Genomic DNA, 21888 nt, shown 5'->3' with positions numbered 1-21888 from the left:
ACCAATGTACATTCTTTTTTTTTTCCTGCATCACCACCCTAAGTCCATTTGAATGTTTCCAGCAAGTTATGCATTCCTACCACCCTAAAAGTCTTTTCCAAAAACGTGTTTTAGTTTAAGTTGACTGGCGGTTTGGCAAAAGAAAGGCTGAAATGTGGCACCATGACTCAAATTCAAACCCAGTGCCTTAAATTAAGGGCGTGCTCTTGCCAAGCCCCTGGTGGGTCGTGGTGTGTATGAGCAGCCTTGCCTCCTCACTGGGTCCCTCTGCCACAGTGACCTTGGATTCATTTGGCGCTGCACACACTCTGTGGCCTTCCTCTGCTGGACGGCAGCCTCTGCCACCTGGGTCTAAAAACTGGCGGTATCTTTTTCCATTGGGACTGAGAAGCTGGGTTGGAGGGAAGGAGGCCAGCCACCTCAACAGCAACAGAGTCAAAAAAGCAAAGCTGTGGGGGCCGGCCCAGTGGCACAGCGGTTAACTGCGCGCGCTCAACTTCGGTGGCCTGGGGTTCGCAGGTTCAGATCCCAGGCGCGGACCTATGCTACCTGCTGTGGCAGCATCCCACACATAAAGTAGAGGAAGATGGGCACAGATGTTAGCCCAGGGCCACTCTTCCTCAGCAAAAAAGAGGAGGATTGGCAATGGATGTTAGCTCAGGGCTAATCTTCCTCAGCCAAAAAAAAAAAAAAAACAGCCGTGAGCCCGTTTGAAAATGACTCTCAGAAATGGTTGGGAACTGTGAGAATCCACTGGGGGGCATTAACAGCGAGGGCACAGCGTGGGTCCTTCTGAGAATGCTGATTAGGCTGCTAGTGATTTTATAGGAGAAAGTCTGCATCTCTTGGAATACCTGCCTTCTCAGTCATGACAAGCATTCGGGCAAGCAGATCCTGCCAAGCAGGGTGCCCACAGAAGTGGGGGAGCACAGGCAGACGTGAGGAGCTACCTGAAGAAGTGGGGGTTGCCCACATAACCACAGAAGTAACGGGGCACTTGCAGAAAGAGGAGGCTTCCCACAGAAGTGGGGGCACCTGAGGAAACGGGGATGGCTGAGAGGCCAGAACCAGGGGGTTTTTGACCGTGAACTCCTAACAGTAAATAAATAATTGCAGCATAGACTCTTGATTTATGTATATTCATAAATTCATTTGTAAATCATATACCTATAAAAGGTACTAATAATGGTATCTACCCCACCCTGTTGCTGTGAGAATTAAACTGAATTTAAACAGATGAAATGCTTTTGAACAGTGCCTGGTACCTGGTAAGCCCTGAGTTGCTCTGGTTGAGGATGGGACAGAGGTTTATTTTAAATATTTGTGAGCTAGGATCTGAAGACTCTTCGATTCCACCAAAGGAGGATCTCTCCAATGGCATGAAGTTGACAGCATCCTCTGCTAGGTCTCCATACATCACTAATTGCTTCAGGTGAATGCTTTCAAATCCCGAAACCAGTACTTCTGTATTCAGTCCATACCATATACCTAGCATTGCCATAGCCACTTGAGAATCGTGTAAGACCTGGTCCCTGCTTGTTAGGAGCTTCTGAGCTATTCTGGGGGACAAGGTACCACTACTGAAGCAGCAAATTGAGTTTGGTCGTGTCCGGGAGAATGGAGGAAGGAGTGCTGGAGACAGCTTCTTGGAAGAGGGTAGAACCTGTGATTCTCCTTTCTTGAAAGAGGTGAGGATTTGGTGAGGTGGAGAGGCAGATGGAAGGCTTTGCAGGGACAAAGGGCGTGAGCAGAAACCTGGAGATGGGGAAGAATGAAAGCGAAGGGGAGTGATGGGAAGAGAATGGAAGCAAGGGCCAAGGGCAACGTGACATCTAACCTCATAGAATCGTAGGGTAGAGATGAGGAGTACTGGAACCCAATTTAAGCAGGATCCTTGAGTCAAACAGACTGATGCAACAGGGAGTAAGACGCCATTGCAAGTTCAGAAAAATCGGGGATGGATGGAAGACAGAGAGGCAAGTTTCTCTCGGCTGAGAATACAATTAATTTGTATAAACTTGGCCCTCCTTCTTAGGATTTTAACGCCTTCAGTTAGAGAGATGTTTCACTTGCAAATAATATTTACCCAATCTTGACGTGCCTGAAGATTATTAATGTAGCTGAAACTTTCCCTCTTCCAACCTGTCAGTGTTCAAGCTCAAAGTCAGGACAAAACTTTCCAGGTTTTTAATCTGTGTTATCCATTGAATAAATACGAGTCTTGGAAGTACGTGGCACTCCGTACAGGCAGAGGCACTGCCTGATATAACCAAGAGTTTATTGCAAAAGACATAATCTTCCTATGGGCACCCAGCGTGGGTATTGAGCTCTTGAGAAATGGCAGGGGTTTCTTGAAGCTTCTCGAGGCTTCTTTCCTACCTTTCATAATCCTGTGGCATGTTTTCCAATCTGATATATAATTGAAACTGCAGAGCCCACTGTCATAGGAGATGGAGGAATTTAGGGATAAGTTATGTTCTTAACATTCTATGCAAGATACGGTATGCTTGAGCAACAGCCTCATGGTTAACCTCGGTGTGGTTTTGTCTCAAACTAACAGGCAGGGCAGCTGCTGTTTTGTTGATGATTCTGAAGCCCCAATTGTGTAGTGTCCCTCTAGATCCCAGATGCTGCCCTCTTGGGAAGTGTTTGTGATATGTGTGCATTATAAGTAATTTAGTCCTGGGGCATCAGTCTGGGACCAGACCCTGTATGAATACCAGCCTGACTGTCCAGACCGTCGACATTGACCTTGATTGTGTCATTTGACCATCATGAGCCTCCTCATCTATAGCAGGAGGAATTTGGGTATACTATTTCCCAGGTCCCTTCGGCTATAACACTCCTTGATTCTAAAAGACAAATGTATTAAAAAAACAACAAATATTTGTTGAGCGCCTACCCTGTGCTAGGCTGGGGTAGAGTGGTAAACAAAACAACACCTGCTATCCTGAGGTTCGTATCCCAATTAGACAATCAGCAAGTAAGTAAACAAGATCATTTCAGATTGGTATAAATGGAACAATGATGAACAATGAAACCATAGTAAGATAAAGATGGTGACTGGGAGGTTTTCATATAGGATAGTCGGGGAAGGTCTCTCTGAGCTCTGAGCAGGTGACATTTGAGCTGAGACCTGAAGGATGGGATGGAGCCAGCATGTGAAGATGTGGCAAGGGCAAAGGGCAGGAGATGGGATGAGCTGAACCTGTTCAGGGAACCAAAGGCAGGCCATGTGGCTAGAGCAGAATGAGTTGGGGAAGCGCTGTGCAAAATGAGGCTGGAAAAGCAAGGACCAGTGGTGGTAAGGAGTTTGGATGTTTTCCTAAGTGCAAAGAGAAACCATTTGAGGGTTTCAAGCAGAGAAGTGACGTGAGCAGAGGTATTTTTAAAAGTTATGAATGTTATGATGAACTGAAGGGAAGAGAAGATAAGAATCCTGCTTTTTCTCTGGGTAAAGTGAGAGGGGGGATTATCTCCCTTCTGCCCATTCATCTTCCACACACCGCTTCAAACTGTGGTTGATATTCACTCTGAGACTGGCTATACGATATTGCTTGCAACTAGATTTTTCTCGTACTCATCGTGTCCAAAACCAGCATGAGCCAAAGCTGAAGGGCAGGATGTGGTTTCGGCAGATGGTGACCACCATCCCTTTCTCCAGTAGCCCAGAACCATTCCTGTTACTGCACAACGAGTCACTGCACATCATGCCGGATACCCAGCCTGCCCACGCGGTAATGATACCATGGAATTCAGGGGGAGCCGAGAACCCTCCTCCTCCTCCCCCTTCACCCTCCTGCTTCTCCTTAAGCCACAAATTACTGGCACCTGGGCTAAAATTTGCCCAGCACAAAACAAACAGCCATTTCCAAACAAGACATTTTCTTCTTTTTCTCTTGTGGCTAGGGGCAGAGAATCCAATTGGCTAAGTCATCTTGCTAAATAAATTGCTAGATACTGTCCTACTCCCCTAGGCATACAGCTCTCTTAACACATAAATAAAATTAATAAATTCTGTTCTCTTGACCACTAGTTCCACACAAGACTGCCTACTGGGTCTGGGCCTGTAGAATTAGGCTGATGTGAAAAGTCAGCCTAAATGTTTACCCAAAGCAATTGCCTCATCCTAGAAGTGTTATTAACACTTTCTGGGTATTATTTCTCCCTTAATGTTAAAAGCTGATTACATGTCACAGTGTAATATTGATATAAAATTTCCAGACTCTATTTCCCAGAATGTAACAATACATGATACTGCTACTATTTAGAGTAAAGTTTGGCCCTAGATGCAAATTTCCTTGGCCTTGGTGAACTGAAGTCCTTAAGCTATCAAAATACGTGTTCTCTCATAGACATCTGGGCTCGAGTCCTGGCTCCATCGCTTACTACTGCTGGTATATCTTTAGGGGAGTCACTTAACTTCTCTGAGCCACAGTCTCCTCTTTTGTCAAATGGAGAACCCACCTCACTGGGTTGCCATTGAAAGTTAAACAACATCATACACGTAAAGTGCTTAGCAGAGTTACTGTCATGTAGTAAACACCCATTATTGTTAACAAAATATTTCATGTAGGTGCAACTATATGTAATTCATAAAATGTATCAACATTAACTTTTATCAACCGATCTGGAGCTATTAAATATGTTATAAACATAATAAAAATGACAGGAATATAAAAATTTGAAAGCATTTAAGCATTTGGTTGACAATACATAAAATTGAAATACAGGGATTCTAAAGGTCTTTAAACCAGCTAATTTTACCCTATCTATTTTACCCATTACCCTGCAAATTCACTATGCCCTCCCTGGCAGTAATTTTACCTAGTAGTATTCTCTGTATTATGATAAAAACTAATGATGATAATTTATTGAGTATATTCTGGTATCAGGCACTGTTATGAGTTCTTTATGAACACGTTTAATCTTCACAGCAACTCTGAAGTAGGTACTATTATTAGGCATATTTTACAGATGGGGAAACTGAGGCAGGCAGTTTGGTTCTGAAGCCCTCACTCTTGAACTCTGTGATATATATATCAGAAGTTGGCAAACTATGGCCCAAAGGCCAAATCTGGCCCCCCCCACCTGTTTTTGTAAATAAAGTTTTATTGGAAAACAACCACACCCATCCGTTTACATATTGTCTACAGCTGCTCTTGTGCTACAACTGCTGAGTTGAGTAGTTGCGACAGGGACCGTATGGCCCACGAAAGCTAAAATATTTGCTATCTGGTCCTTGACAGAAAACGTTTTACAGAAAGGTTAATCCTTGATATCAACTTTAAACTTCATGAAAAGATTGGGGTTTGGAAGGGGAAGAAATAATACCCTATAATAATAATACCTGTATTTGGTATTTACAGTAGGGTTTTACATATTTATCTCATTTAATTCTTATAAGGTCCCTGTCAAGTAGGTAGTCTTTATATTTCCATTTTGGAAATGAAGAAACTAGGGTTCTGAGAGGTTAAATGACTTACCCCATAGACTAGAGAGTAAACTCCATGAGTCTAGGGATCATGTGTCTTTATCGTCATATTCGCGTCACCTACCACCATGCCAGGACAGAGTGGACACTCAGAAAATACTTGCTAAATGAATGACAGTTGTAATGGTCACCCAGCTAGAGAATCCAGGTCTCCTCCACTTCCAGGGTTCTTTCCCCTGTCCCCACAGCTGCCTGGCAGTGAAAAGAGGGACTTTTCTCTTGAGATAGGATTAAACACAGGATAGTTGACATGTCATTCTGCTGTCAATTGACAAATTTTTGCTGCTATATTTCTTCTCCTTAGTCAAAGATCATCTCAGTCAGACCAAAGGACTTTTTGTTTTCCCTCAAATGCATAGTCATAGCTTTGAGAGTTTTCTTGCACTTGTGATTGGTGCATTTTTAGTAGACAAGATTAAAACTTATGAGCTGGTAGTCACATGGAATCTGGGCTTTGGATGGATTTCAGACAGAGCTCTGCCCGCCCTCCTCCCACCCCCTTGACCCACCTCCCACCCCATGATGAGTCACAGTACACAGACTGCCCTTCTGAGAGCGACTCAAGGCTTTTGTTTTCTTTCATCCTGGTTTGGGCTGGTCATGTGAGGCTCAGGGTATTAATAGACCATTGGCTGGGCCTTCTGAGTCTTGTTGTTGGTCAGAGAGAGAAATGAAAGGTTGGGCCAGTCCCTTTGTGCCATTTTTCACTCCTCCCTTGACTGTCATATGCTGGTTGGTGACAGAGCTGAATCGACAGCCAGAGGGCATCCAGTGTGGTCACTGCCCATGGACATGGCCTCAACTGATGTTTTGACTTCTTGCCTCTCTTAATGGGCACTTGGTCAGCTGCTGACTTGCAACCTTGGGTCACCAGTACTAATCTTAACAAACCAGCCTCAGCCTTTTCTCGCCACCTTCTCCCAGTCAGATGACAGCATCACTCCATGCATGTGAGACAGATACATAAGCCAGGCAGGAGAAGGGTTTTGTTTTGTTTTGTTTTAACCTAAAGTAAAATTATGTTCAGGAAATTGAAAGTCTGTACGTGGTTTGACAGGCTCCTCAGGGGCTCCATGGGGACAAAATTTTTCAACAAATGCCTTGGAAGCAGAGGTTCTTTGAATTGCCTGTGGCTTTGATTCAAAAGTTTCAGTTCTCTGCAGCCCAGTTTTTAGAATGTCACTTTGCTAGTTCCTTCAGCCTTGATTCCAGCACCCAGCACAGTGTCACCCTCAGTGTTTATTGACCTGAAGTGAAGTTGGGCTGGGGCCTGGCCAGGAGATGAAACTTCCTTGGAAAGTTTCCTAGGAACAGAGATTTAAGCTTTAACATGAGAGAGCGGCCTTGGTTCTCAAGTCTAGTTTACATTACTAGATCTAAGGCTAGTTAGTTTTACTTGGGGGCCTGGTGAGTTCTGCTGAAATTAATTATTTTCACTTTATATCAACCTTTTTGTTTGATAACTCTGTGAAAGCCTGAAGTGTGTTGAGAAGGATCTGCTGAGCCCTCTCGCTGCTTGTGGGGTAATTGGTAAAGTTTAGTCTCTTGAGCCTCACTTTGCTCACCTGTTAAGTGGGTTGAACTACATGATCTCTAAGACCCCGTTCCAGTCCAAATTTCATTTTTCAACACTAAAATCTTTGATTTTTTTTTTTAATCTTGCCACATCTGTAAAGAATTTTTCTTCTGAAGGGAAGAAAGACTGGGGTAAGGATGCACCAACTTAAGTTGTTATCTTTATTTCTTCTTGTTTGGCCATAATGGGGGAGGTGGGAATAGGACATACTCCTTCAACAAACCAACCAACCTTTAGTTTCTACCTAATTTGTGCCGGGCACTGTGCTAAGGCCTTTATGTGCGTTCCCTCATTGAAGCTCTCAACAGTCTTGGGGCCTCTGAGTATTATTAGTACAGATGAAGAAACTGGGGCACCAAGAAATTCAGTAACTTGCCCATAGTCACAGAGCTAATAAGCGATCAAATCAAGATTTGAACGTAAGGCTAAGAGCTGCAAGGATCCTAGCCTCTAAGTGGAAATATGTATCTATACTCCACATCCCTGAGGATGTAGATGTTCTCTTCCTGTGAGGGACCTGTTTCTACAGAAAGTTAAGTGCAATGAAAGATTCTAATTAATAGACATTTTTATTGAACACTGCATAAGCAGGAGATACCTGAATAAGAATTCCTGGGAAAGTGCACATCATTGTTGACCATGAGCTTTTAGGTGCCTTGAGAGCGTTTGGTGCCAGTGGGGAAGAAGTTCAAGTAGGGGTAGGAGAACTCCCCCTGGGAGTGATTATGCAGAAGTCCAACATTCACAGGTCACAGGAGGTTTTGTGCCCTTCAGAGTACATCAGCTTCACTTGCTGAAGTAGGACAAGTAGAATGAATTAGCCCTGGCTGAAGCCAAACTCTTTATATTTAAAAGAAAAACAGCAAGTATATTCAACCTGATTCCTGGGGTTTGAATTACCCACATTTGTCTTTCACTTTGAGCATCTGCTTTTTATTGCATTGTGGCCCTGCCTGCCATTTATCTCCCCCGTCAGTCTGTATCTACGTGTCATGTGACTCAAAAGTGAAGATTAGAGGAGAAAAATATCTCTGTATGCTAAGCCTGGCAACTTCTATTTTTATCCACAGCTGTTGGAACTGATAGCAAAGTCACAGCTCACATCCCTGAGTGGCATCGCCCAAAAGAACTTCATGAACATTTTGGAAAAAGTGGTACTGAAAGGTGAGCTCTCTCTCACTCTCTCACCCCTTTTTATGGGCGTGGGGCTGGGCAGATGGATTTTCCAGTAGAGTGGACATGTCATTCAATTTAAGGGAATGTGAATGGATGGAAATGGATAACTCCCGTTATACAGGTACCAGATTCCAGTTCAGCAAAAAGTACCACTCACGCTCACGACAAAGGGTGAGACCATCACCCTCCTGTCCTTTCATTGGGACATTTGCTCTGCCATAAGCCCCTCAGGCTTCTCAGTGTAGATACGTGTCCCGACCTTGGCTAACAAGCCTCTGGATTCCAAATTCCTAGGAAATTGAGCTGTGTACAAGGCCGAATAAATTCACTGACTGTTTGAGCTAGAGGGAGCGTTAGGTCTCTGGCTCAACTGGCTCATTGTACATACGGGCAAACTGAGGCCCATGAGAACGAGTGATTTGTCCATAATCACACAAAGAGTCAGCCAGACAGTTAGAACCCAAGCTCCTCACCCCTGGACCCATGCTCCTACCACTGACCACCTAAAAGGGATGTCACTGCTGGGCAAAAGAAGCTGCTTTCAGATCAAATGAGCCATTGGTGCTGGTGGAACAATCAAAGGAGAAAGAATCTTTGTAGAAAACTAGGGAGAAGAGAACAAAAAGGGACCTAGATAATAGAAACTACCCAGTAACTTCGAGTGCAGAAGTTTGAAACCTTATCCCTCAAGGGGATAAACATGAGCAGAACAGAAAAGAAGAAAGACCTACATATGAAATATAGAGTGATCTAGGATCATAACTGTTATTATGTTTTCCTTCCCCGCTCAAGTCCTTGAAGACCAGCAAAACATTAGACTAATAAGGGAACTGCTCCAGACCCTCTACACGTCCTTATGTACACTGGTCCAAAGAGTCGGCAAGTCTGTGCTGGTCGGGAACATTAACATGTGGGTGTATCGGATGGAGACGATTCTCCACTGGCAGCAGCAGCTGAACAACATCCAGATTACCAGGGTAAGCAGGAATGCCCCGGCTTCCTCCTAGCGGGAAAGGCTTCAGTCACTTCCCCGCTGAGTGCTGGGCAGTCTCGCCAGGACTTTAAATCCACTCTGGTGATGGAAGAGTCTGGACTGTTCTGGTCTGATGCTTTATGCTGGGTGCTGAGAGTGGGCTGGGGAACTTCTTGATAAAGCAAAGGTGGGAAGAATTGGACAAAGGATCAAAGTATCTGAAAGATGACAGCCAATTGAAACATGGTGGGAAAAACTAGAAACTTGGCTTTTCGGGAGATGTTGGCTATACCACTGAAATCTTTACTGAGATTTCGAGATCTCTTCTCTTGCCTATTTCCTCTTAAAGAATGTGTTGTTTACAGCTTTAGGATGCTGCCTTGAATACAGTAGAGCTGTGATGGCAGTGGCTTGGAGAACTGGTACCAACCTTTTAAAATTCTTGTTATTAATAGTTTTTAGGAAGCCTTTGATTAAAGACTGTGAACATACATGTAGGAAAAGACATGAGCAAAAAAAAAAAAAAGCCCTATATTACCAGCTAAACTACGATCAGTAGCTTCTTTTGGCTTTTAAAACATACCTTGGCCCTCAGCTCTTGTCCTCTTAATAGTGAGCAGGAGGACAAGGCACACAAAAAATGTCAGAAAGACGCTGGTGTAATCTCTTAAGGCTCCCTAATGGACAGACACACTTAGGCAGCTCACGTCGCACTTGGATTACTTATCACATCCCTGTCCACGGCTGTTTTAAGTGGTTCTAGGACCCAAACTGATAAAGTTTGGGTCTGCCCCATCTCTCCAGAAAGTAACATGAAAAAACTTGTTTGACCTCTTTTAAATATTATTTTACTATATGAAGTCTTCAAACTACAGTGTCCTTGACTTCACCCGTAATAACTTCTCTGTGCCTTAGAGTTTTCAACTCTGAAACAAAGGGAATAATTAGAAGCCTCAGAGTTATGTGCCTTTCTTAGATTCACTTACACTACAACACACACACACACACACACACACACACGCACGTGGAGCAGAGCACAAGCCCAGATAATCTTTCAAAAGCTATCTCAATTATATGATTATTTTAAAACTGTATTGTGAACATTTACCTAATTTATTCTAATAATTTACCCCCACTCCTATCTCGCAAGTGTAGGCATAGTTTTATAACGTGAATTTGAGACCCAAATTCCCAGCTTATCTTTCACAGAAAACCCACTTACACCTCCTGCCTGATTTCTGGTGTTCCCTGTAGCCTGGACTTCATACTTACTGGTTTTTCTACGTCCAGGTGAGCATTACCCAGCCAGTGATATAACTGAGCAAGTCCCATTTGTCCCAAGGGCATCTTCCCTCCGGCAGCTTTGGAACACCCATTTGGATGGTCACCCTTGCCCAGAGCTTGCCTCTGTTCCCTCTCTCCGCCTCACAGGAACCCCCCTTGACCACATCCGCCCACGTTCCTTGCACTTCCATGGGCTTACCTCCCCAAAGCCCCCCTTAGTTGACCTACAAACCCTCTTGGGAGGTAGCCAATGTAGTTGCTATTACCCTTCATGGAGTGAGGGTGGAGTGGGGACCAGAGAAGCCCAGGGACTTTCCCCGAGTTACACAGCAATTAGGGCCAGAGCTGAAGCCAGAACCCTGGATTCCTTATTCCTAAAATGGCGAAGCTTTCTTAACATCAGTGGTTTCCAAATCTTTTTTCATTCCAGCTTTCTTCCAACTATTTATTCAGTGATCCAGCTTTGTGCAAACCTTTTAAATCTAATGAAATCCCATACAGGACAGATCAAACACTGGCGTTCATCTCACCCTCCCCCCCAGCTCGCGGCACTCCGCCAGGCCAAGTATTCTCTGCACGCTCTAAGCGTGGTCCTGCCTCGGGCTTTTAAGCTTACTCCTCCCCTAACCATCCGATCTATTGAAGCCACTATCATATCACCTGCTTCAGGGCAGTTATCAAGATCTGACATTATCTCATATGTGCATTCTCTTTTCTGTCCCCATCCACTGCCTTATACTCTCCACAAAGAAAGGACATTACCGTCTTGTTCCCTGCTCTATTCCCAGTAACTGACGTGGAACAGAGACAGTCAGTAAATTTTAGTTGAATGAATGAATGCTTGAAGGGGAATCTCCTCCCACCGCCTACCTCAAGTACTTGTTCGATGTTCAGAGGAATACAATTGGAAAACATTGCACTGTTATGGATGATGATGAAAATTTACCAACTGCAGGATTTGGGGCAAGTCATTCAACCTCTCTGTGCCTCGCTTTCCTCATTTGAAAAGTAGGGGCAGTAATGCCTATCTCGCAGCCCTGGGGTGAGATTTAATAAGTTAATATATAGAAAGCACTTGGAACAGTGCCTGACTTGTAGTAAGTTTTGTAAACGCATCAGCTGTTATTATTATTAAGGACTCCTTCTGTGGAAGACGCTGTTCTAAGTACTTTACATGTATTAATTAACTCATCTAATGAATAATTGTAGGTAGGAGTCATTATAATAGCTAATATTTATTGGGCACTGTGCGAAGTACTTCTGTGCATTATCTTATGCACTCCACCCAGCAAAACTATAAGATATGCTTTTACTCATTTTATAAAGGAGAAAAATTAGATTGCATAGTTAAGAATAACCTGGCCAGGGCCTCACCACCAGTAAGATGCATAGCACGAGGATTGAACCCAGGTCTGTCTGCAGAGGCTGTATTTTTACTCTTTGCACTCTTCTCCTTCCTGCCCTCCTTCCCCACCCTCCTTGACTCTGAGCTCCCGTATTCTGAGAGCACTGCTGGGACCCCACAGAGCTGGGACCCCGCGGAGCCCTGAATTGCCATTCACACAAATGCCCAACTCTCCAGAGGAGAGATAGATCAAGAGAGACAGAGAAGGGACTTAATGACTTCAGTCTGTATTTTAAAACTACTTTTTAACAGTTTGGACCAAAGAGAAGTATGTTATTACACGACAATGTTAAGGTGACATTTACAGTAATTGCTTTCCATTTGCCAAAGTTCTATCAGTATCTTCCCAGCACATAATCTTGTTTTCCTTCAAAATTTAATATCTAATTCTATGGAGCCAATTTTTATTGGCAAAGATAATTAATATAAAAAAGAAAAAAAACTGAGAGAACCGGCTTGTGGGGAAACAATCAAATAGAATTAGTGTGCTGTGAGTAAGGCAGTGTTTTGAAACATGTTGTGAGGCAGGGGACTGGCTATAAAAGGATTTTAGCCAAATGGTTGACTGGAGGTGCAAGAGTGACTTATTTTTCTTTTATATGTTTATATTCAAAAAGGAGAAGGCACGCAAGCAGTTAACCATTTATCAGGAGAAAGGGCTCGGCATGGGGTCTGGGCAAGGATTTTGGAAAAGTTCAGGTTTGAAAATTTCGGAGTGAACACTGCCAAGCAGACTTTAATAGGAGTTCATGTAATAATTGGCCTGGGAGTTTTAACCAAAAAAGTAGATGCTTTGAAGTGCTGGAAACAAAAAGAAAATCTCATGGCAGTTTTATTGGCTCATATGATCAGCAGCAGATGATAAATGACAAATAGGTCCAGGGCCTTCTGCAGTCCGGCGAAGTCCTGAATTTTGCAAACAATTGAAAGTTCAGCCCAGCAGCCTGAGCAATATAAGTTGTCAAGTCATAGACACTTCTGATGAGTTAGGAGGCTGAAGCTACTCCAAGTCTGAGATTGTTGGAACTGGAAGGGATCTTCAGAGTCTTCTAAACCAAGTCATTTTGGACAAAGGGAAAATGAGACCCAGACTTCCCAAGGGCACCTGGGATCCAGATCTGCTGCTTGTCCGTCCTGTGTTTCTCCCATGCCACCTCCCGTTCTTCCCCACAGTCCAACTTCCCAAGGCGCCCTGCCACGGCCCGCCTCCCCTCTGCTACCTGTCCTCCTTTGCGGAGGCACAAGAAGGAATTGCTGAGGCTGCTCATCCCCCAGGAATCCTGTGTGTCTTTGCTTTGATGTCCCTCCTGCAGAGTTTAGTTGCCTAAAAGTTTGAGGAGGGAACTCAATACCCCTTCCCAGGGTATTTTCCCCTGAGCTAAGGAAGGATTTCTTCATCCTGTATTTTTTTTTTCTTGTGACCCCTAGAGGTGACAGAACAGTGAGCTAAAAATGTCTATAGTTCAAAATCAAGAGCTCACCCAGGCTAGCATGGGAAAGACGAAGAACCCCAGTCTCAGGTGATTTGTGCTGACTTCTTACCAGGTGGCAGCCTCCAGCGGCTGTTCAAGACATATCAACAGATAGCATTGAGGACCTGCTGTGGACAGGTCGTCCCCATAGCACTGTGTGTTGACCTCCTTAACGTCTCCTTTAACGTCTTGTTGTGTAGTTATTTGTTTATGTTTCTGGGTCTCTGGCCAGCCTAATGAGCCCACTGCAGCAGTTCCAGAGCCAGGCCATAACAGTCACTCAGAAGAGGCTTTTTGTGCTGGACTAGTCTTCAAGGGATACCAAGTTAGACCCTGCCTTCAAGGATCTAGGTCTGGGTGGGGTAACATGAGCTCATCAAAATTTAAACAATAACGGGCTTAAATATAAATTCAGGGACACGGTACGAGAAGCTCACGGTGAATTGTCAATGTGTTAGCCACAGATGAACATTTCAGGGTGTTCCATGGAGCCCTAGGTTTGAATAGAGATGCCTCAATGGATGGTGGTGCTTAAGCCAAAAGATTCTGGACCATCCATTTCCAAGGCATGCATACACATCCACATGTGCACACACACACACACACACACACACACACACACCAGTGCAGGGTTTTTTGTCGTTTTTTTGTTTTTGTTTTTGTGAGGAAGATCAGCCCTGAGCTAACATCCGATGCCAATCCTCCTCTTTTTGCTGAGGAAGATTGGCCCTGGGCTAACATCTGTGCCCATCTTCCTCTACTTTATATGGGACGCCGCCATGGCATGGCTTGACAAGCGATGTGTTGGTGCACGGCCAGGATCCAAACCGGCAAACCCCGGGCTGCCGCAGCGGAGCGCGCGCACTTAACTGCTACGCCCCTGGGCCGGCCCCTTTTGTTGTTGTCTTTTTTTTTTTTTTTTTTTTTACCTATTTAGTTATTTGGGTTTCATCATTCCACAAATATTTATTGAGTGCCTACTATATGCTAGGCTCTCTTCCAGACACTGAGGACCCAGCAATGAAAACAGATAGAAATTCCTGCCTCCACAGAGGGAGCATACCTTCTAGCCGGAATGTTCCATTCAAGCTTTTTTTGGAAAAGAGTTGTGTTATATAACAAAAAGGGGATTGTTGCAAAAAGCTTCTAAAGAGATCATAGGAATTCTAAGAAGGTGCAGTGAGTAGGGCCTGATATAGTCACAAAAGCAGAAAAGGTCTTTCAGAGGAAGTGGGTTTGAACTGGATCTGAGACAGAATAATGGACAGAGAGGACTGGGGAGCATGAGGGCCTTGTGGGCAGGGTGTTTGGGCGCCCTTGAAAGCACCTGCTTGGCAGGATCAGTGGTCACGAGGTGGGCAGTGAGATACAAGGCTGGGGTGGTAGGCGGGTTGCTCTGTCTTGGGCAGAGAGGCCTTCAGGAAGGTAGCAAATCTTGTAATTGAGTGAACTGAGTGAAGCACAAGAATCCAGCCTGTGCTATTTGGAGAATCTTTAAGAGTAAAAGCGTAAAGCTTTGTGCGGTTTAGGAAAATCCTGCTGGCATCATTCAGCTCAAGCCGCTCCAGGCTGTTCTTTGTGGGTCAAGCCATGGGTCCCGTTTCTGCATTTAGGACAGGGAGCATTGCTGCTTTAGATCTCTGGTCAATAAACCAGCTGGAGGGTGGAGGATGAGGGGACAGCTGCGTCCTTGGACAGTGTCATCTGGTGAATCGCTGCTCTCTGTCCCGCAACTTAATGTCATCCTTTTCCCTGCAGCCTGCCTTCAAAGGCCTCACCTTCACTGACCTGCCTTTGTGCTTACAACTGAACATCATGCAGAGGCTGAGTGACGGGCGTGACCTGGTCAGCCTGGGCCAGGCGGCCCTCAACCTGCACGCGCTCAGCGAGGACCGGCTGCTGTGGAAGAAGCTGTGCCAGTACCACTTCTCCGAGCGGCAGGTCGGTGGGGCCCAGCAGACGGTCCTTCCTTCTCTCCTCTCTCTGCCCCCCACCCTCAAGCTTCCTTGGCATCCTTCTCGAGCTGGAGGTGTGGGTGCCCACCCTCCAGGGCTCCCTGGTTTGACTGGAAAACAACAGTCCAAGGAGTTTCTAAATAACGCATGTGAAGTTTTTTTTTTTTAGGTGGTTTTGATGGGGGAAAAAAATTACATTTCTAACCTATTCACATTTTACAACTCAAAAAAATTTCATGAAGTGGCACTAGTCCTTTTCTGTAACAAAGTAACATACTTCTATGATTACAGCTGAAGTACTTTTACAGATATTATTTCATTTTATTCTAATGACCCAGGAAAGCGTAGGTATCATTATGCCCATTTAAACAGGTAAAGAAACCAAGACCACAAATGGCTGAGTGACATATACAAACTAGTGAAGTGGTTTCCTCTAGGTGAGGACACTAGCCTTGAATTTGAATTTGGGCCTCCTGACACCAGCTCTAGGCCTGTTTCCCCTCCTCACACTGCCTCAGATGTTTTTTTCCAACTTCTTTATATAGAAGTGTGAGTTCAACAAGTTCTGTTCATGAAGCCACTAATATTTAGATATAAAATAGAGTCACTGTGCCAGGCGGTTACTGCCTCTCCCTGGAAATAATCACTCAAGTCTATAGCAAAGGAAAGATTGAAGTTGTTTATCGAGATCACCTAAACCTTCAAGGACTATCCAAATGCAATTTCGTAGAGGTCACTGGTGAGATGTCACCAGCCACCTGTTTCTTTTAAAGACTCGTTAAAAGCTGCTACTTAACTGGGTAGAGCTCAGAAGTTACTTCTTTATATCTTGGCTATTTTTTCCCTGGCTTTTGCAGGGTGTAGATGAAAAGAGCGGCAAAGGGGCCAGAGCAGAACTTTCCAGAAAACCACAAACCATCTTCTTGATGAACTGCCCTGCAATTACTTTTATTTGTTTGATGTTTAGATCCGCAAGCGATTAATTTTGTCAGACAAAGGACAACTGGATTGGAAGAAGATGTATTTTAAACTCGTGCGATGTTACCCACGGAAGGAGCAGTATGGAGACACCCTTCAGCTTTGCAGACACTGTCACATTCTTTCCTGGAAGGTATGTGTCTCGGAGGTGGCTGCCACAGACCCCCAGCCCAGCCCCTAAGAGCCAATAGCACCGGCATTGCAGCACTAAATCCTTTTTACTATTGCAGCCCCATGCTGAAAGTAAAGGAGCCCCCAGGGAGAACAACTATCCAAGACCTTAATTTCCTTTACCTCCTTATGTATATTTTTTCTGCAAGCCACCCACCCCCAAATTCTCCCATCTCTTGGTGCACAGGTGCACACACACACGCACACACAGCTCTTTAGTTTTTCCAGAACTTGTGACATTCTTGACAGAGGAATGTTGTTTTGAAGTTGGGCAATGCCTTAGAGCACTACAAGCCAACAAGAATCTTCTGAGAACTCAAACCTCACCACGATGTTCCTTTCCAGGGCACTGACCACCCGTGCACAGCCAATAACCCAGAGAGCTGCTCCGTCTCACTTTCACCCCAGGACTTTATCAACTTGTTCAAGTTCTGAATCCCAGCACATGACAGCACTTCAGAAGGGTTCCCCTGCTGATTGGATGGTTGGGAATACAGAGTTTGGACACTTCATTTGTAAATAGTGTACATTTTAAACATTGGCTCGAAACTTCTGAGATAAGTCATTGAGAGGACCTTGGAGGGGAAAGCTGCAGTCGCTGGCTGGGAATTTAAGAATATGGACTTCTCATTAGAATTGGTATGGAAAAGCAGAGATACTGTAAATAAACTTTTTTTCCTAACGATTTGCCAGCAAGACTATAAGGGCAGGAATTCTACTTCGTCAATGAAAACAGAATTCTCTTGGTGTTCACTGACACTCCTTTATAGTACCCTAGAGATGTGGAAGAAAAAGGCAAAACTCGAATACAAGGTAGAACCTTCTTTGTTTACAATGTGAAAAATTGTCTAAAAAAAGAAAGAAAAAAAAAAGAAGAAGAAAACTATATATGAGAAATCCCTGGGCTTTTGGTTTGATTTTGGGTTTGTTTTGAAAAAGCTAAGGAAGCATCACCCATCTTAAACCCACATGGGCATAAGGCCTTATCTGACAAAGATACCACACATCACACAATAGTCTACCTCGGAAAGCATGCAATGCTCTCTTTGACAAAGTGCATTGTTCCGTAGGCAGTGTCTGTTCTTGTTTCTTCATCATAGAAAAAGTGATTTAAAATGGGAAGGGATATTGGAGGCAATCCTCATCATGTTTCAGACTTCCTTTTTAGGCGAATGGGGCACTCTTTGGAGTTGCCTCTGTTCTAGAACAACCCCAAAGCATGTATGCCCTTTTTTCCTTGCATGTCGTAGCTCATTCAGGGCAATGTAAGGCCAATTAAAAACAGTCCCAGAGGAAGTCCTGCCGCAGAAAAGATAGAATTAGTCACCCAGTAGCTGTGAAGACTTTCTTATTCCTGTTGAACTTCTTGGCTTGTCTGGGCTTCCCTGAGTATCTTCATGGATAAGCATATCTCTGTGGACTGGTCGGAGCCAGAGTGCTGATAAAGTCTTGTGAGACAGGTTTTCCATGTCAGTTAAACGTTTTACCAGCTGCTTTCCCTCTTGGCGAGTGATGAGCTGAGGAGCTTTCTTTTCTTTAAGTCCGACATCAAAATTTAGTCAACCTGAGCTAGGGCTTCTTGCAAGGATGATAAAATAAAGCCTGGAGTTCTAGCCAAATAGGGAACAGAGGTACTGTGAGTTCATCCTAAACTTGCGCCATCCCCCAGGCATCTTGCTAGGCAGATACCAGCAGGTAGCTGTGTGGAAGAAAGGAAATCTCAGGACTTAATGAGTTCATTATCAGATATTCCTGGGAAGGGGGAGGGGATGTTTTTGTTTTTTACTTTTTATAGAACTTTGCTTTTCAACAACAGTGTACATATTTTTGCAGTTAGCAGTTGTATTTGCTTTGCTGTTTTTTTTCTTTTTGCAAATAAAGTTGCCACCCTGCATGCACTTGGCAAATAAGTGAAGCAGAAATAGGAACTTGGTTCATATTCACCATGGGGAACAGTGTATCCTTAAGGGTTGAACTTGGGGTGACGTAAAGAGAGGAAAGATGGTTAAGCATGGACAGAAATGAGCCAAGGGACCAGCCAGCCCAGCAGGACCCCTTCACACCCTTCCCTCAGTGCACAACCCAAGTACCAGCATTCGGAAGAGAAGTCAACTGCTAGTCAACACACCTTGCTTTGCAATGTTTGTGCCTACTCCAGGGTTCCTCAGTGGTTATTTTCATTCTCACCTCCCTAAGAAGAAAAAATTAAATTGAATTTAAATTCTCCCTAATGAAAAAAGTTAAATATTAAAGAATAAGATCTTGTTGGGTACGTTTGAGCTTTGGAGGGCCACCAACCACTGTTGTACCTAAGAGTTTTTTTTACATTTCCCTCCCCCCAAGTCAAGGTCGCATGGAGAATGCAGGGCCTAGACTGTGGAATGAAAAGCTAGTTCTTCCATAATTCAGACAGGTTCTCTCAAATGTCTTAGCTTCCCTGAGGATATGGGGTGGAGTTGGGTTTGTTGTTGCTGTGAGAGCTCTGGGACCCTTGACTCGGATATTTTTATGTTAAGCTTTCGTGGCCTTCCACATCTTCCCACTAACTCATGACCCTTTTCGTGCTGATCAAGGAGGTGGAAACTCCTCTGCATCTTCAGGTTTGCAGTCCTAGAAATGTTGCCCGCTTTGGACTGTCAACAATGCTCATCTTGCACATCATGCCCCAGGCAGCAAGGCGCATCTTGTAAGATGACCCCTACCACAAGGGACAGGGTTACGGTTTTCTGAAATGTTTACCTAGATAGTGTCTCTGGGCTCTCCCCATCTCCTTTGGCATTATTGGAGGTGGTGTGTGACCGAGTCGAGGAAGATTTTTAAGAAAAAAAAAGAAGAAACCAACATTTGTGGGTCTCTTTCATTGGAAAAGGAGAATGAGGGAAATGGCAGGTGGAGAGGGAGAGGGAAAGGAATAGAAATAGCATGTCTCCGATGCTGTGGTCTGTGTGTGGGCAATGGAGAAGAGCAGAGTGGGTGCAGAGCATCTGTGTTGGCACCATGTGGTAGCTGTGAAGCATGGCTAGAGCCTCATATATGAGTAAAGTGAGTTAAAAAAAGAAAATTCTTGTTTCCTGGGCACTAATTATCTATAGAATTTTATTGGCAAACCCTCCTTGGACAACCTGATCTAAAACACAAAAACAAAGAATCTTTGTCTCAGAATGGCTGGTCTAAAAGCCAGAAGAGACATGACATGGAAATTGCTAGAAGAGACGGAATGTTCTACTCTCTTTGCTGTACCTACCCTGCACCGTAGAATTTGAAATTGATATCAAATGTGAAGTAATTTGGACTTCCAGAGAAGGAAAGAGTTTTGTCCAGGGCAGGGTGAGCAAATCCACAGGGATGTTACAATTTGGGCCAACTCAAAGGTTTATGGGCCATGAGCCTAGAGTCTCCTGTGAGAAAGGCACAGCATTTGGGGAAAGGAGAATGTGTGAAGTTTAGGAGTGCTAACGTTATAGCAAGATCCAGAAAAAAGTTCAATGACATTTTAAACTAGATTGCGTTATTAATCAATGCTGTTGCTTTGAGCAAATGGATCAGTCGTATGGGAGGGCAGGTGGCAGAAACCACAAAGTGGAAACATCCCCAGGGTGTCAGTTGTGAGATGACATTTGTTTGGTGATGATCAATTTTATATTGAAGTGGAGGAGATATTTTAGATGCGCTGGATTTACGCTGCGAAACTCAACGCAAGAGCGGGCTTTACTTAGCGATGGTGAAGTCAGGTAACAGGTATGTACTGCATTATTGCCCCATTTCTCATCTTTGTGGATTCAAAAATTGTTTTTCATGAGGAGCTTGTAATTAACAGAGGCTTCTTGTTTCTGTTGTTTTTATGTGGGAGAAGAGAAAGAGCTTGGAATTTTATTTGTCTAAGCAAGTGGTGTGATTTATAAGAAGGTCGATCATTTCAAGACATGTTCAACAGTGTATCATTCTTAGCTTTCAATACCATGTTTATCATAAAATATGCACCTGAGTTTATATTTTTCTGCCAGGCTGTAGGGCAATAATGTCTTGCTATGCAATCACTCTATTTTATGTGTGAATTTTTTTTAACTGTAATTTTATGTGTGAATTTTTTTTAACTAAACTATATCATCATTTTCTATGTTGACATCTGTTGTTTTCTCTTTTTTTAATCTGTTTCCAACTATCTGAGTCTGTGAACCATCCCTTCTGACTGGATGCTGGCCTAAAATCCTATTAGTGTTTAAACAGACCTCAGAAACACTCCGAACCTCTAGGCAAATGCAGAGACAATGGCTCTTTGATATGTCTTGGGTCCCTGATGTGTTCAACAAACAAGATCATAATTCCTTTAAACTCGACATTTTCTGTAGATGCTTTCTTCTATGTTTTGTTAAAGACAGTAAACCCTTCGTGGTTTTCCAAGGGAAAGAAACTGCTACCCCAGATTTTAGAGCTGAAAGGGATGTTAGAGATGGTGGAGTCTGGCACTCCTTCTGCCTGTGAGGACAAGGAAGCAGGTGTAGAATATTCAGGAGACGTGCCTCAGCCCACCTGGTACTCAGTGGTGGACCTGAGTGTAAATGCGGCCTCCTGATGCCTTGACTTCGTGTCCCCTACCCTGGCACCTTTTGACGAGGCTGGAGGCACGTGACCCCCGACGCAATTCTTCTCAAGACCTTTGCAGTGGAAGGCAAGCATGACGGTCCAGTGCTAGGCATTTGGCTGTTAACTTTTCCAAACATTTTAAGTCCCTGATTCTTCCTGGAAAAGTCAAGGAGCCACTTAATGTTTTTATAGACTTCTGACTCTGTTGAATACAGCATTCTAGTGAGTACAAACTGTTCACCATAAAGTAAGCAGCATGTTTTTACAAATTCATTTTTCCCTGAGGACTTACATTTTAATTACAAAGGTGGCCCTTAAGACAGATAACAGCTGAGCAGCCAGCTTGCTTTCTAGAAACTGAGGTTCTGATGGTAATCCAAGCAGGTATTTCCTCTCCCCTTAGACTAAGATACATTTAATCCATCCCCTCTATCTCCCCATCCTCTGGTACCTGCCGTGAGACCCCGTGAGCTTCTGTTTCATTGGAAGTTCACCCTCTGCTAAACCTCATGTTCACTAAGCAAAGGGGGATGTTTCCTTGAGGCAGCAAGGAGCAAGGGGCCACGATATTTGTGACTTTGTCTGCTGGACATTTTTCACAGTGTCCTTGAACTCACTCAGCAAACAAAGCTTCCTGAAAAAATCTCTCAAAACTTAGGCCCTGCTCTATTTGGCCAAAATTGGATGCCTGCTCCAAAACTCTGAACTTCTTAAAACTCCATCTGCTACATCATTACTTCTGGAGTCTGAATATGACTTCTTCTGTCTTTGAATATAGAAATGTTTGTTTAATTAATGATGCACAGTCTGTTTAACAGAA

General features: G+C 44.0%; 1 protein-coding gene across 1 annotated transcript in view; it reads left to right on the top strand.

Moving 5' to 3' along the window:
- Positions 1–20607, top strand: part of FBXO32 (F-box protein 32) — a 32896-nt gene extending 12289 nt beyond the window's left edge. The window contains exons 5-9 of the mRNA XM_058564896.1: positions 8141–8234; positions 9039–9223; positions 15139–15321; positions 16303–16446; positions 16830–20607. Coding sequence (XP_058420879.1) covers positions 8141–8234; positions 9039–9223; positions 15139–15321; positions 16303–16446; positions 16830–16919 — 696 coding nt within the window. The 3' untranslated portion in view covers positions 16920–20607. The remainder of the gene's footprint in view (positions 1–8140; positions 8235–9038; positions 9224–15138; positions 15322–16302; positions 16447–16829) is intronic.
- The last annotated feature ends 1281 nt before the right edge of the window (positions 20608–21888 follow it).

This window comes from Diceros bicornis, chromosome 21 (assembly GCF_020826845.1).
Source record: "Diceros bicornis minor isolate mBicDic1 chromosome 21, mDicBic1.mat.cur, whole genome shotgun sequence".
NCBI classification, from domain to species: domain Eukaryota; kingdom Metazoa; phylum Chordata; class Mammalia; order Perissodactyla; family Rhinocerotidae; genus Diceros; species Diceros bicornis.
The sequence above is the reverse complement of the archived record's forward strand: the minus strand, read 5'-3'. Positions and strand labels throughout refer to the sequence as shown.